We start from the raw sequence: 15,571 nt of genomic DNA, 5'->3' as shown, positions 1-15,571 counted from the left end.
CTACCTCTCATTAACACACCATTGTCTTCTACATTCTTAAGATTTCATTTTCCTACTAAATTGGATACATGCATAGCAAATAGCAAGTTCAAAGCTGACTACATAGTTTTGATTACACAGCAAACAATGCAACTTTTATACTCCAACAGAGGGCAGATGGTCTTGGGCTTGATTGGTGCTTGTGCTATGTTCAGGAGCTTTAGGGAAGGTTTAAAAAGCACAGGAATTATTTTTTTTCTCCTGGCTATTTTTGGGGAAGTGGTGTAAGAGTGGAGAATAGTTCCCATTTAAAATTCTGTTTTAAGTACAGATGCATGTCTTTTGATCTCTGTACAATGTATTCTGGTTAATTGAAACACATCAGGACCAATACATTTTGGTCTAATTAAGCAGTTGTCCCATTTAGCCGAAGTTTCATGAAAATTGTTTTTAAGAAAGTCACATACTCAACATGCAAATAACTGAATCTAGCTAGAAATTGTCCTCCTGTCCCAGTTAAGCAGCATAGTACCCCAAACTAATGAAGGAAATCGCAGCTATTTTCTCGATTAGTTTTTGTTCTTTACGAGTTGACACAAATAAGCAGCTGCCCCTTTTATCTGATGGTCCAGTTAACTGGAATCCACTGTATTTATATATTATATCTTCAATAAGACATGTTCAACTTGTTAACATAGCCCAGCAACTCATTAAAGTTAAAGTTGGCATGAAATGGTGCATTGTGGCATTCAATTTCTGCAGACTATAGATTATATACAGCTGCAACTTCCTCCTCTGTGTTACTTGTTTACATTTGGCCTTCAGCTACAATTGATTTAATTAAGTTGACTCTACATGACACAGCTTAAATTATTATTTTACACCCATATATATTATAACTCTAACCTGTAACCAAAGGGTTGAGATGAAGAATATGAGTAGCTAGAAAAGCTAGTTTCTGTCTAACTGCATTGTTGTTCTAGAAAGCTATCATTTATATTGAAAAGCAGCAAGAGAAATGTACTTACCAATCCAATAACACAAAAATTCTACTGTAGGAAAATTATTTAGTTCATTCCCCTGTGGAAATTAAATGTTCATTATCCTTTTAAATTAGTCCTTTTCAAACAATTCCTACTGCACTAAATATAATATTCCTTGATATGCAATTGGTAAAATGCCAATATTTATACTGAAATTTCATCTGCCATGCCATGATGGCTTCAAATTTTATTTCTGGTTGACATTAAATAGCTATTTTTTCCAGCGCATTCTTCACTTTAATCTTATTTCAACTTCAGAGTAAATTTCTTATTTGATAAAGTGCTGGTTCGTGTGTGACAAAAACAGATGTTTGATCATAAAGCCATGTCCAATAGAGTTTTCACCAATGCACATATATGTGCACACTTTCCAGCAGGGTTTGGCTTTTGTTTATGAGCAAAGACCAAATATAAGAGAGACAGAATGGTCTGTTTTCCAATTTGTGGCAAAGACTAGTTTACGATCTTGCAACTATTTTCTTCATAGGCTGCCACTGGAATCTGGCACATTCCGAGATTGCTGACGCTGTACTTTTTAATAATGTGTGATTATTACTATATCTGAAGAAGCTTTTTAAACAGATGCTATCCTGTGTTTCGTGGAACCAAGGCTAATCTTACGACTCTAACATAACATTTTCTCAAATAAGAAATGTATTTAACGGAGCCCACTAAATTGTCTTATTTACCTTTGTGCCAGGCGTAGTATTCCATTAATTCCAGTTAAAACTTGATATTTTCATTTATGCCCATCCTCCCCTTGAAAGTTGGATATAAAGTTGTGAGTGTATCACGAATCAGGAAATTCTAGTGCGTGGGATCATTTGATTTCTTTATTTGTAACTTTATTATCACAACTCTGTTTAAATTCCATAAAATAGATTGTGATACATTTCTGTATTCTTTGTCCATTTAGCTGAGATATGGTGGTGTCATTTTGCCAGGATTTCCGTAGTCTGTTATATATTGAACTTAATCTACGAGGCACATTTTTTTTAAATCAATGGCCATTACAGCATTGTTGACCAATTATGTTGTCAAATCACAATCTTCCTCACAACCCCCTCCCCCAAAAAACAATGCATTGTTGCAATCAGCTTCATACACAGACTGTAGAAGTTTAAGAAGGCAGACTGCAACCAATACAGCAGCCAGAAACAGACACAGTGATAATTACATTGGCTATGGCATCACATTTTATCTGCTTCATATTTAGCCAGTATTTCATCCCACAAAGTGAGAATGAATGAATTGGTAGAGTATTCTATAATAGAAAAATGCCGTTATACCACAAAGCTCTATATGCCTTGCATAAATCTTGCTTTCTTTTCAAAGCATCCAGCATTTATATCACATACGTTTTGGACCATACATTTTATTTTGCATGAGTAATTCCATCATCACTTGAAGCTGAATAACATTAGATAACATTAAAATAATACATTTCTTTCCACAATCTGAAAATAAGATGAAGCAATGAAACCATCTGAGTAACTTGTTAATGGTTGTATATTCATTAATATCCTGTACAAACTCCTTGCATCTTTATTAAGCAGATGGATAAATTCCTTAAATAGCTAAATCACTATGTACGAACCCAGTGAGAGTAGACACGCCATTTTCACTCTCCTTTCCTTGTTCAACCTGTGGCCTGGTAACCTTTACTCCTGCTGCACTGGGAATACATTCACATTCAAGACACAATTCAAAATGTTTAATGTCATTTCTAGTACATAATTGTAAAGGAGAACAAAATAATTGTTACTCCAGATCTAGTGCAGCTTCAAAAGAAACACAATAAGATAAAGACCACAATAATAAAGAAACATAATAGGTATTAATACATAAGATATCTTATATACAGTGATTGTGTTTGCATAAAGTGAAGTTAGGCACAGGAGTGTTGTTTGTACACAAGGTGACTCTGACAGGAAATGAAGTAGTGGTGGTGGAGGGTGTAGTGGGTTAGTTGGTGGAAGTGCTTGTCAACCTTGCTACTTGGGGGAAGTAACTATTTTTGAATTTGGTGGTCCTGGTGGTGTGCTGTGTCATGTCCTCCGTGATCGGACTAAGACAAACAGTCCATGAGCAGCATTGTGTATTTAATATTTAAGTAATATTTGAGTAATTGTGTGTGTGTGTGTGTGTGTGTGTGTGTGTATGTATGTATGTATATATATATTCTTGTTTCATTAATATAATTAAGGTTATATGTTAAAATACGTGAATGGCATACATCATCATTCTACCACCTGATACAAGCGCACCTCGCTTAAAGTAAACAAAGTTTGGCCCACATTCTCGGACTCTCATGTCTTCCTTTGGATTAGCTTAATGTTTTGAAGTTACAAAACATAATATTGGCAATGAGGTATATATAAAATGAATCCAAGATGGCTATCAACCTCTTAATATGCAGCGAGATCTTCAAACTTAAAATGACACTGTGGAAAAAAAACACAGCCCAGCGCATACAGAGATGGTTGAATTTTTTTTAAATGCAGCACGGGACATGTTTTTTGGAAAGGAAGACACAATGAAGTTTTTAAAATAAGGCAGTAAGCAAAATAATTCGTGGGTTCATAAAGAGAAAGGATTCACATGTTCATAAAGAGTGAGTACTGGGTGCAGAAATATCTGGCCATGTCAGGAAAATCGATACGTTTGATTACACAAAGATAACTGGAATATGTATACCAAGCTAATTCAGCAATATTTTGAAGTAAATGAATTAGCCAATGGGAAATGAGTACCAAGTTTTCTGAGGGCATTGGGTTTAAAGGCATACAGTTTGCATCAAAGTTTAACTGCTCCAGCCAAACCAGTCAAAATGAGCTTTGCTGATATTATCAAAGCACTACAAGAACATTCAGAACCAAAGCCATTCTTAATTGCAGAATACTTTAGGTTCCATATGCGGAATCAAAAAGTCGATTTCAGTGCACATGGCTGAATTGAAGAGATTGTCTGAACATTGTAAGTTTGGTAATGGGCTTAATGATGAACTGAAAGATAGTTTAGTTTGTGAATCTTATTCAAAATTGGCTCCTAATGGAAGCACAACTTACATTTATTGCTTCAGTGGAAACCACAGAGGAACAGTTGAGTTGCGGTCAAGGATAAAAGTGAATAGGAACAAAATTGTAGCACTTAAACAGAAACCAGCCTGGCTGCCAAATCATGTTACAATAGTGGTGGCGGCTCACATACACTAAATCAAAGCAAATTTAAGGTGAAACTTGTAGAAAATGCAACAAACTAGGATGCATACAAAGAGTATGTTGGGCAGATAAAAATAAATGGACTGCAAAAGACAAATTGCACTTTCAAAAGAGCACCAATCTTGATGCTGTTGATGAAAAATCTGATAATGATGAGAGTGACAAGGATTGGGTAACCTTGTGGCTTACAGTGTGAAAATTAACAATAGACAAGCGATATGGTTTATGCCAGAAGTGAACAGCAAATTAATTAAAAGGGAATTAGACACTGGCTCAGCTGTTTCAGTCATTCCACAAAATGAGTTTGAACAGCTTTTCAAAGATACCAAATTGAAGCCTGCAGATATTCAACTGAGAAATTACACTGGAGAATAGATAACTCCTGTGGGAGTGACATCTGTAACAGTGAAATGCAACAACCAACAAGCCACATTGAGTTTGTATGAGGTTAAAGATGGAAGGACCAGCATTGTGGGGACATGACTGGCTGAGGCAACTACAGCTTGACTGGAGATTCACCCATCATTTGCATGCCACAGCCCCTGCAATGAAGTCCTATGAAAGAAAATTAAGAAATGTACTGGAAGATTTCACAGCATTGTTCAAGGAATGGTGCTGGAAAACTCAAACATATAAAGGGTTAAAACAGTGTTATATGAAAATGCTGCACCCAAGTTTTTTCAAAATATGTCCTGTTCCTTGTATTGTGATTAAGAAACCAGTGAGGTAGATCACATGGAGGCTGAGGGAATTCTTTCCAGGGAATGAGTGGAGCCCATTGGTCCCAGTAGCCAAGCTAAAGGGTCTGTCAGGATCTGTGGTGATTTTAAGATTACCATCAACCTAGTACAGAAAGTAGGTCAGTACTCTGTCCAGGATAGAGGATATTTTTGCAAGGCTTTCTGAAGGAAAACACTTCAGCGAAGTGGACTTAGCTGAGGCCTACCTGCAGAAACAGATGGAAGAGTCCTAAGTGTTTCTCATCGTAGACTCTCACAAGGGGCTTTATTGATAGAATAGCAACACACACAAAGTGCTGGTGGAACGCAGCAGGCCAGGCAGCATCCACAGGAAGAAGTACAGTCAACATTTCCTATAGATGCTGCCTGGCCTGCTGCTTTCCACCAGCATTCTGTGTGTCTATTGCTTGAATTTCCAGCATCTGCAGATTTCCTTGTGTTTGCATTGATAGAATAGGCTTATTTTTGGAGTAGCATCTCCACCTAACTTCCGGAACTCTGGCAAAAAGGTGTGGACCAGGTGCTGCAAGACTATTCAGACACTCAGTGTTCCCTGGATGACTTTGTTACCAGTAAGGATGAGAAAGAACACATCAAGACAAGTGTTAGAAGATTATGGGCTCAGATCATGTTGTGACAAATCTGAATTCTTTAAATCAAGCATCGCTTATGTGGTCATAGATTGACACACAATAATTACACAAGTCTGCTGAGAAAATTCGAACAGTGGTGGGTGCCCCAAGGCTAAAGGATATATTGTAGCGGTGTGCTACACGCAGCGCTAAAATTACGACATGGAGTCAGTAACTGCAGTCGAAGGAAAAACTTTATTCGAAATCCTCAGCCTCACTTTTAAGCCTCCCTCAATCTGCCCCCCGTGGCGCAGAGGCTCCAAAGCTCTGTGCTCGCAAACCCCCGTAGGCTATCTAATTTTGAGCCGGTTCGGATGTGCCAGGAAATGGGTCGCCACATAACCACCCCCCCCCCCAAAACCGGCGATACACCCCCCAAAGTCCACAGTCTGGGCAGGAACCTGCTTGGGAGGTCAGCCTCTGCGCCGAGGTGCCGGAAACTCGGCCGGTTGTGCCAGGTCCACATGGGCCGGTTTGAGGCGGTCCACTGTGAAAACCTCCTCTTTCCCCCCAACGTCCAGCACGAACGTAGACCCGTTGTTCCGGAGCACCATAAACGGCCCCTCGTATGGCCGCTGCAGCGGTGGCCGATGCCCGCCCCTTCGTACAAACACAAACTTACAGTTCTGCAGGTCTTTGGGTACGCAGGTCGGGTTCCGCCCGTGCTGTGAAGTGGGTATGGGGGCCAGGTTACCGAGCTTCTGCTGCGGGATCTTCCTCTTGCCCCCGTGGGGCTGGTAGGAACTCCCCAGGGACGACCAGGGGCGCGCCGTATACCAACTCGGCCGACGAGGCGTGCAGGTCATCCTTGGGCGCTGTGCGGATGCCGAGTAGGACCCAGGGAAGCTCATCCGCCCAGTTGGCTCCTCGCAGGCGGGCCATGAGGGCTGACTTCAGGTGACAGTGGAAACGCTCCACTAGCCCGTTCGACTGTGGGTGGTAGGCAGTTGTGTGGTGCAGCTGAGTCCCCAAAAGGCTGGCCATAGCTGACCACAGGCTGGAGGTGAACTGGGCGCCTCTGTCGGAGGTAATGTGGGCCGGTACACCAAAGCGAGATATCCAGGTGGTGATCAGGGCTCGGGCGCAAGATTCGGAGGTGGTGTCGATGAGCGGGACCGCCTCTGGCCATCTTGCGAACCGGTCCACAATAGTCAGGAGGTGCCGCGCTCCGTGCGACACTGGCAGGGGGCCCACGATATCCACATGAATGTGGTCGAAACGCCGGTGGGCGGGATGGAACTGCTGCGGTGGGGCTTTGGTGTGCCGCTGCACCTTGGCCGTCTGGCAGTGCATGCACGTTTTGGCCCATTCACTGACCTGTTTGCGGAGTCCGTGCCAAACGAACCTGCTGGAAACCACCCAGACAGTTGTCTGGATGGAGGGATGCGCCAAGTTATGAATGGAGTTGAAAACACGGCGCCGCCAGGCTGTCGGGACGACGGGACGGGGCTGGCCGGTGGCAACGTCAGAGTAGGGTCCTCTCACCCGGGCCTACGGGGAGGTCCTGGAGCTGCAAACCGGAGACTGCGGTTCTGTAACGCGTAATCTCCTCATCCGCCTGCTGCGCCTCTGCCAGTGCCTCAAAGTCTACCCCTTGGGAAAGGGCATGAACGGTAGGGTGAGAGAGCGCATCCGCCACGACATTGTCCTTACCCGATACGTGCCGGACATCCGTTGTGTATTCAGAGATGTAGGACAGGTGGCGTTGCTGGCGGGATGACCAGGGGTCGGACGCTTTCGTAAACGCAAAGGTAAGTGGTTTGTGGTCTGTGAACGCGGTGAAGGGCTGACCTTCTAGGAAGTACCTGAAATGCCGGATTGCCAGGTAGAGCGCCAACAGTTCCCGGTCGAAAGCACTGTACTTGAGCTCAGGTGGCCGCAGGTGTTTGCTGAAAAACGCCAGGGGTTGCCAGCGACCTGCGATGAGTTGCTCCAGTAACCCACCGACTGCCGTGTTAGATGCGTCCACTGTGAGGGCGGTAGGGGCGTCCATTCTGGGATGTACTAGCATTGCGGCGTTCACCAAAGCTTCCTTCGTTTGAACGAAAGCAGCGGCGGACTCCTCGTCCCAGGTAATGTCCTTGCTCGAACCCGACATCAGGGCCAACAGGGGGCGCATGATCTGGGCAGCTGAAGGGAGGAAGCGGTGGTAGAAATTGACCATACCTATGAATTCCTGAAGGCCTTTGATCATGGTGGGTCGGGGGAAGTGGCGGACCGCATCTACCTTAGCGGGCAGAGGGGTTGCCCCGTCTTTAGTAATCCTGTGGCCCAGGAAGTCAATGGTATCGAGTCCGAACTGGCATTTGGCGGGGTTGATTGTAAGACCGTACTCACTCAGTCGGGCGCAGAGTTGACGGAGGTGGGACTGATGCTCCTGACGACTGCTGCTGGCTATGAGGATGTCGTCCAAATAGATGAACGCGAAGTACAGGTCCCGCCCCACCGCGTCCATTAACCGCTGGAACGTCTGTGCGGCATTCTTCAGGCTGAACGACATGCAGAGGAACTCGAAAAGGCCGAACGGGGTGATGAGAGCCGTTTTGGGGACGTCGTCAGGATGCATCGGGATTTGATGGTACCCTCGGACGAGGTCTATCTTGGAGAAGATCCGTGCGCCGTGCAGGTTTGCTGCAAAGTCCTGAATGTGCGGCACAGGGTAGCGGTCCGGTGTGGTAGCCTCGTTCAGCCTGCGGTAGTCGCCGCACGGTCTCCAGCCTCCCGTCGCTTTGGGCACCATGTGCAGGGGGGAGGCCCATGGGCTGTCGGACCGCCGGATGATCCCCAATTCCTCCATCCTCTGGAACTCCTCCTTCGCCAGTCGGAGCTTGTCCAGGGGAAGCCGCCAAGCGCGGGCGTGGAGAGGTGGTCCCTGGGTCAGGATGTGGTGCTGTACGCCGTGTCGGGGCATGGCCGCTGTGAACTGCGGTGCCAGAACCGATGGGAAATCTGCCAGGACCCTGGTGAAGTCGTTGTCGGACAGCGTGATGGAGCCGAGGTGAGGGGCTGGCAACTGGGCTGCACCCAGGGAGAACATCTGAAAGGTCTCGGCGTGTACCAGTCTCTTCCTGGGCAGGTCGACCAGTAGGCTGTGAGCCCGCAAAAAATCCGCACCCAGAAGCGGTTGGGCTACGGCGGCCAGTGTAAAGTCCCACGTGAACTGGCTGGAGCCCAACTGTAGCTGCACCTGACGGGTGCCATAGGTCCTTACTGTGCTGCCGTTCACGGCCCTCAGGGGGGGACCCGGTGCCCTGCTGCGGGTGTCGTAACTCGTCGGAGGTAAAACGCTGATCTCGGCACCAGTATCGACCAAAAACCGGCGTCCTGACGTTCTATCCCACACATACAGGAGGCTATCCCGATGGCCAGCTGCCGTAGCCATCAGCGGCGGCTGGCCCTGTCGTTTCCCGGGAACTTGCAGGGCGGGCGACAACCGCGGGCTTCTGCGCCCCACCGCTGGTGGTAGAAGCACCAGTGTTCATTGGGCCGGGGGTTGGCGGGCTCTGCGGCCGGGCCTGGACTGGTTTGCTGCTGGGAGCGTGGCTGGGAGATCTGTGCAATGGACACTCACACGCTCACCTTTTTGGCGTTCCACAGCAAGTCCGCCCGGGCTGCCACCTTCCGGGGGTCACTGAAATCCGCATCGGACAGCAGCAGGCGTATGTCCTCGGGCAGCTGCTCCAGGAATGCCTGCTCAAACATGAGGCAGGGTGTGTGTCCGTCGGCCAGAGACAACATCTCATTCATTAAAGCCGATGGAGGTCTGTCGCCCAAGCCATCCAGATGCAGTAAACGGGCAGCCCGCTCGCACCGTGAGAGTCCGAAAGTCCTGAGGAGCAGAGCTTTGAATTCCGTGTACTTGCCGTCTGCCGGGGGCGACTGTACGAACTCCGCGACCTGGGCCGCTGTGTCCTGGTCGAGGGAGCTCACCACGTAGTAGTAGCGGGTGTCTTCTGAGGTGATCCGGCAAACGTGGAATTGGGCTTCGGCTTGCTGGAACCATAGGTTCGGTCGCTGTGTCCAGAAACCCGGCAGTTTCAACAAAACCGCGTGAACAGAGGCGGCGTCGGTCATTTCTGGTCCAAAAATCGTTTGGACCGTCGGGGTCACCAATTGTAGCGGTGTGCTACACGCAGCGCTAAAATTACGACACGGAGTCGGTAACTGCAGTCGAAGGAAAAACTTTATTCGAAATTCTCAGCCTCACTTTTAAGCCTCCCTCAACCTGCCCCCTGTGGCGCAGAGGCTCCAAAGCTCTGTGCTCGCAAACCCCCGTAGGCTATCTAATTGTGAGCCAGTTCGGATGTGCCAGGAAATGGGTCACCACAATATCACAGTTGCAGTCCTTTTCAGGATGCGTCAATTACTGTAACAAGTTCCTACCAAACCTGGCTATTGTGCTTCACCCCTTGGACTCGTTACTGCAGATTGGAAAGAAATAACAAATGGACAAAGTAGTGTGAGGTGGCTTTCTAAAAGGTAAAGGATGTGGTGATGTCAGATACTGCATTGACACGTTATGATCCACATCATCTAGTCAAGCTTACAATTGACGCCTCGCCTTATGATATGGGTGCAATCATGTTTAATGTTATGAGTGATAAAACCCCATAGCCTTTGCATCACGTTCCCTTACTGCTGCAAAGAAAAATTACTCATAGATTGATAGAGAGGCCTTGAGTCTGGATTGGGATGTAAAACATTTCAGCTAGTACTTGTATGGGAGGGAGTCTGCGCTTGTTACTGACTGCCAGTGTCCATTTTCAATCCACAGAAAACTGTTCCACTAACAGTAGCAGCACAAATGCAGAGATGGGCTCTGTTTCTTGGAGGTCCCAATTACAAGATTGAATTCAAGAGGACAAGCTAGTCATGCAAGTGCTGATGGATTGTCCAGCTTATCCTTGGAAAATAAAGAACCCAAAAAAATTACTGAAAAAGACACTCCTCTTGACATATTCTCCCCAATGCAAATCAAAAGTCTCCCTATTATGACAGAAATGATCTAATGGGAAAGTAGAAAAGACTCCACACACTCTCTGGTCTACGTGGCTATCAGAATGGCTCCAGTTTCCCTATTTTTACCAGTGTTGAGATGAACTTGCTTTTGATGGAGGTTGGCTTGTGTGGAAATAGAGAGTTGTTGTACCATCCAAGCTGAGAGCTAAAGCGTTGGAGGAGCTACATGCCAGTAATGTAGGCATGGTTAAAATGAAAGTGTTGGTTCAAAGATTTGTCTGGTGGCCTGGGATAGATTAGCAAACTGAGTAGCTTGCCATGTGCTGTATGTAATGCCAACTCATCCAGAAAATACCAAGAGCAGCACCTCTTCATCCCCGGGAATGGCTTGCATTGGCCTGGCAGAGGATGCATGTAGATTTTGTTGGACCATTCATGGGCACAAATTTCTTGGTAGTAAAGGATGCAGTTACCAAGTGGCCAGAAGAGTTCCCCATAGCCTGGCACACTGTTTATATATTGAGAAGCCTCTTCACAAGGACTGGTGTTCCTGAACACTTAGTCAGTGAAAATGGATCATAGTTTGGGGGCGAACAGTTTTGATCATTCCTAAAAATGAATAAGACGTATTGCCCCTGCACCATGCCCCTCAGCTACAAATTGCTTGGTGGGGAAGTTAGTCCAGAGTCTAAAGAATGCACTGTGAGCAATGTCAGCAGAGAACACTACACTAACACTGAACCAGAAGCTCACGAATTTGCTCCTTGGATATTGTAATACAACACATTCCACAACCAGCAATTCAACAGCTACGCTGTTCCTGCCCATCCCTTGTTCTACGCCTGGATGTCCTGAAACCCATTCTAAGAAGGAGTATGCAGAACAAACAGCTGAGTCAAATTGAAGGCTCCTCAAACAAGGAGGTTTGTTCCTTCACTCCTGGACAAACAGTCCTAATGAGGAACTACGGAAGTGGAAAGATTAAGGATAGAACTGAGTGACTGTCCGACACAGTGTGTCTGATATCATCTGGAGACAATACATTGATCAGTTGAGGAGAGCAGAGTCTACTGTCAGAGAAGAAAGTTGGCTATCACTATCAGAATTACTTCCAGCAGTCTCTGAGTCAACTCCTGAAGGGGACAATTTAAAATTCACTATGCTGTATACAGTATAATAGTTGTATTAAATAATGTATAATGTACATAGTTCACTGAGTTGGAGTGTGTATGTACGTGTACACACATGATTAAACATTCTTGCTTAAGTGATTAATTATGGATAATATGTAAAAATGTGTGAAGTACATACATCATCACACTACCATGTGATACCTCGCTTAAATTAATTTTTAAGTTAGACCCACATACTCAGACTCCAGTGTCTTCCTTTAAATTTATTTAGCATTTTGAAGTTACAAAGCATAACAAGTAGAGTGGTTTGGATCCTTCATGATGTCACTGGCCTTTATCTGGCACTTTTCTGTGTAGATATTCTTGATGGTGGATAGGCTTGTGTTGTCACGTGTTGGGCAGTTCTGACTACTAGTTATAGATTCTGCTACAGTGCAGTTTCCATATCATACAGTGATGCAGTAAGCTGGGGTGCTCTCTGATACACATCCGCAGAAGGGCGTGAGTGTATATGTGCATTGTCCAGCTCTCTTCAGCCTTGTAAGAAAGTAGAGGTGTTGATTGTCTTTAGGAGGAATAGGAGAGGAGCAGCCCAAAGCAGCACATACACAATACCGGAGAAACTCAGCAGGTCAGGCAGCATCTATGGAAAAGAGTAAACAGTCGACGTTTCGGGCTGAGACCCCTCTTCAGGACTGAGAAGGGCAGGGGAAAGTGCCAGTATAAAGAAGGTGGGGGAGGGGAAAGAATCCAGCTGGCAGGTGATAGATGAAGACAGGTGGGTGGGAAAGGTCAAAGGCTGGAGAAGAACGAATCTGATAGGAGAGGACAGTGGACAGTGGGAGAAAGGGATGGAGGAGAGGCCCCGGGGGAGTAAGAGGCAGGTGAGAAGAAGTGAAAGTCAGAGTGGGGAATAGAGGAAGGGGGTGGGGGGAACTTTGTTCACTGGAGGGAGAAATCGATATACATGCCATCAGGTTGGAGGGTACCCAGGTGGAATATAAGGTGTTGCTCCTCCACTCTAAGGGTGGCTTCACCTTTGCACAAATGGAGGTCATGAATTGCCACGTCAGAATGGGAATGGGAATTGAATTATTTGGCCGGCGGAAAGTCCAGCTTGAGGTGGATGGAGCGGAGGTGCTTGACGAAGTGGTCCCCCAATTTACGACGATTCTCACCGACGTAGAGGAGACCGCATCAGGAGCATGAGACGCGTTAGATCGCTCCAGCAGATTCACAGGTGAAGTGTTACCTCACCTGGAAGGACTGTTTGGAGCCCTGAATGGAGGTGAGGGAGGAGGCGGACTGGCAGGGGTAGCCCTTAGGCCTTTTGCAGGGATAAGTGTCTGGAGGGTGATTAGTGGGGAGGGACAAATAGACAAGGAAATTGTGAAAGGTGTGGTCCCTGTGGCCAGCGGAGACGGTGAGGAGGGGAGGTAAAAATAAGTGGTAGGATCCATTTGGAGATGGGAAAAGTTGCAGAGGATAATGTGTTGGATGCGGAGGGTGATAGGACGAGAGACTCTATGGCTTTACAGTCGTAGGAAGATGGGGTGAGTGCAGATGTACAGGAACTGGAGGAATGTGGGTGAGGGCAGCATCAATAGTAGAGAGAGGGAAGCCCTGTCCTTTAAAGGAGGTGGATTTCCCTGATATCCTGGAATGTAAGGCAGCATCCTGGGAACAGATGTGGCAGAGGCGAAGAAACTGAGAAAAGGGAATTGCATTTTTATAGGAAGTTTAGTCAAGATAACCATGGGAATTGGTAGGTTTATAAAATGGGTTGGTTGACAGTTCGTTTCCAGAGATGGAGAGACAGAGATCAAGAAAGGATCAAGAAAAGACCAAGAAAGGGGTGTCAAAAATGGACCAAGTGAATTTAAGGGCAGGGTGGAAGTTCGAGGCAAAATTGACCAGCTCAGCATGGGTGCATGAAGTAGTGCCAATGCAGTTGTCAGTGTAGTGAAGGAAGAGTTGGGGAATATGACCAGGGAAGGCTTCGAACATAGACTCTTCTACGTAGCCGAGAAAGAGACAGGCATAGCCTGCATCCACGTGAATATCCATGGCTACTGCTCAAGCTTGGAGAAAGTGGGAGGAGCCAAAGGAAAAATTGTTCAGGGTGAGGACCCAATTCTGCCAGATGGGGAAGGGTGGTAGTGGAGGAGGACTGGTGGTACCAACTTCTATAGCTATTAAATTGGCACAGTGCCATGATGACTTTCGATTATTGGAGTACACTGTACTTCATAAGTAATTTGCAATCAACAGGATTTTCAAACCACTTTTTAAAAAATCTCTCCTTGAACGTATATACAGACAACAGTGCAGCACAGTCCATAATGTTGTACTGAACTAACCAAACAAGAATTAAATGCTTAACTAAAACTAACCCCTTCTGTTGACACAATATCTATAAATTGGTAAATTGCTTTATTTACAGTGGAAAAACGTGTTTTGCATGCTGTCCATACAGATAATTTTGTTACAACTGAGCATTGAGGTGGTAAAAGAAAAAAAGCAATAGAATGCAGAATTATGTATTACATATAGAGAACGTGCAGTGTAGGCAGAAAATAATTCATCTGTATCCCTCCATTCTCGAGACATTCATATGCCTATCTAAGAGCTGCCACTACAACCCCTGCCAATACATTCCAGGCACCTGCAAGTCTCTGTGTGTAAAGAAAAACACATGAATATGGGAATTAATTTGGTTTTCATGATTACTGTTCTGCATCCTCTAACTCACGTAGACAAATGCAACCCCGGATATGCACAATCACATCCCACTAAGGAAGAGAAGAGAACTCCGGTATGCCCTGTCATCACCACCTGAGATTCGACCAACAATGGTTGCATCGTCAGCAAATTTGTAGATGGTGTTTGAGCCATGCCTAGCCACACAGTCGTGTATACAGAGAGTAGAGCAGTGGGCTAAGCACACACCCCTGAGTTGCGCCAGTGTTGATCGTCAGTGAAGAGGATATGTTATCATCAATCCGTACAGGCAGTGGTCTTCCGATTAGGAAGTCAAGGATCCAGTTACAGAGGGAGGTACAGAGGCCCAGGTTTTGCAACTTCTCAATCAGGATTGTGGGAATGATGGAATTGATGCAGCCTGTCAGCATGCTCTCCACAGTACAGCTATAGAAATTTTTGAGTGTATTTGTTGACATGCTAAATCTCCTCAAACTCCTAATAAAGTAAAGCTGCTGTCTTGCCTTCTTTATAACTACATCGATATGTTAGGACCAGGTTAGTTCCAATGTCATGACAGTCGATTTCTCAGAATTTCCAAGACCTTGCACTATTGGAAGCCCATCAAAATATGAGAGTCAGAACAGTCCTACTTTCTGACATCTGTAATATCTTCACAATGATGTAAGGAAACTTAGAAAAGTTTGACCTTAACCCAGCACTTCAAACTGAGGCTCTGAATTTATTGGGTATTTGTAGTCAGGCTTTAGTATTCAGATAATTGTTTAGTTGCATTGTGCTGTTTTCTAACTCTTGTTTCTCTTGTTTTCCCAGCTGTGCTTTGTAGTGTTCTGGACTCCCCATCTATCAGAGAAAATTCTGGTTAATCTGATAGGTGTGAATTTTGCCTTTGCTCAGCTCTGTGTGGTTCCACTACGAATCTTTTCATTCTTCCCCTTCCCAGGTATGAAGCTTTGTTTAAAAGTAATGTTGTGACATTGAAGAGATATTATTGATTGACTGGAAGGCATGCTCTCCAGCAGTGTATTTCTTAAGAATGCCTGCAAAACATTTGTTGGTTCAAATCTGTGAAGAACAAGGAAAAATACAGTCGCTAAATAACCCCTTTTTTTGACCTCCTTATTGACATAAACCTTCCATGTG

At 45.5% G+C, this 15,571-nt stretch overlaps 1 protein-coding gene across 5 annotated transcripts in view; it reads left to right on the top strand.

Moving 5' to 3' along the window:
* Positions 1–15,571, top strand: part of LOC132378342 (progressive ankylosis protein homolog B-like) — a 137,593-nt gene that overhangs the window by 98,538 nt on the left and 23,484 nt on the right. For all 5 annotated transcript variants that reach the window (XM_059945173.1, XM_059945175.1, XM_059945172.1 and 2 more), the window contains one exon: positions 15,242–15,371. In XM_059945173.1, the coding sequence (XP_059801156.1) occupies positions 15,242–15,371 (130 nt within the window). The remainder of the gene's footprint in view (positions 1–15,241; positions 15,372–15,571) is intronic.

The sequence above is a fragment of the Hypanus sabinus genome, chromosome 20 (genome assembly GCF_030144855.1).
Source record: "Hypanus sabinus isolate sHypSab1 chromosome 20, sHypSab1.hap1, whole genome shotgun sequence".
Lineage (NCBI taxonomy): Eukaryota > Metazoa > Chordata > Chondrichthyes > Myliobatiformes > Dasyatidae > Hypanus > Hypanus sabinus.
Note: the sequence above shows the minus strand (reverse complement) of the source record. Positions and strands in the feature narration are given on the sequence as shown.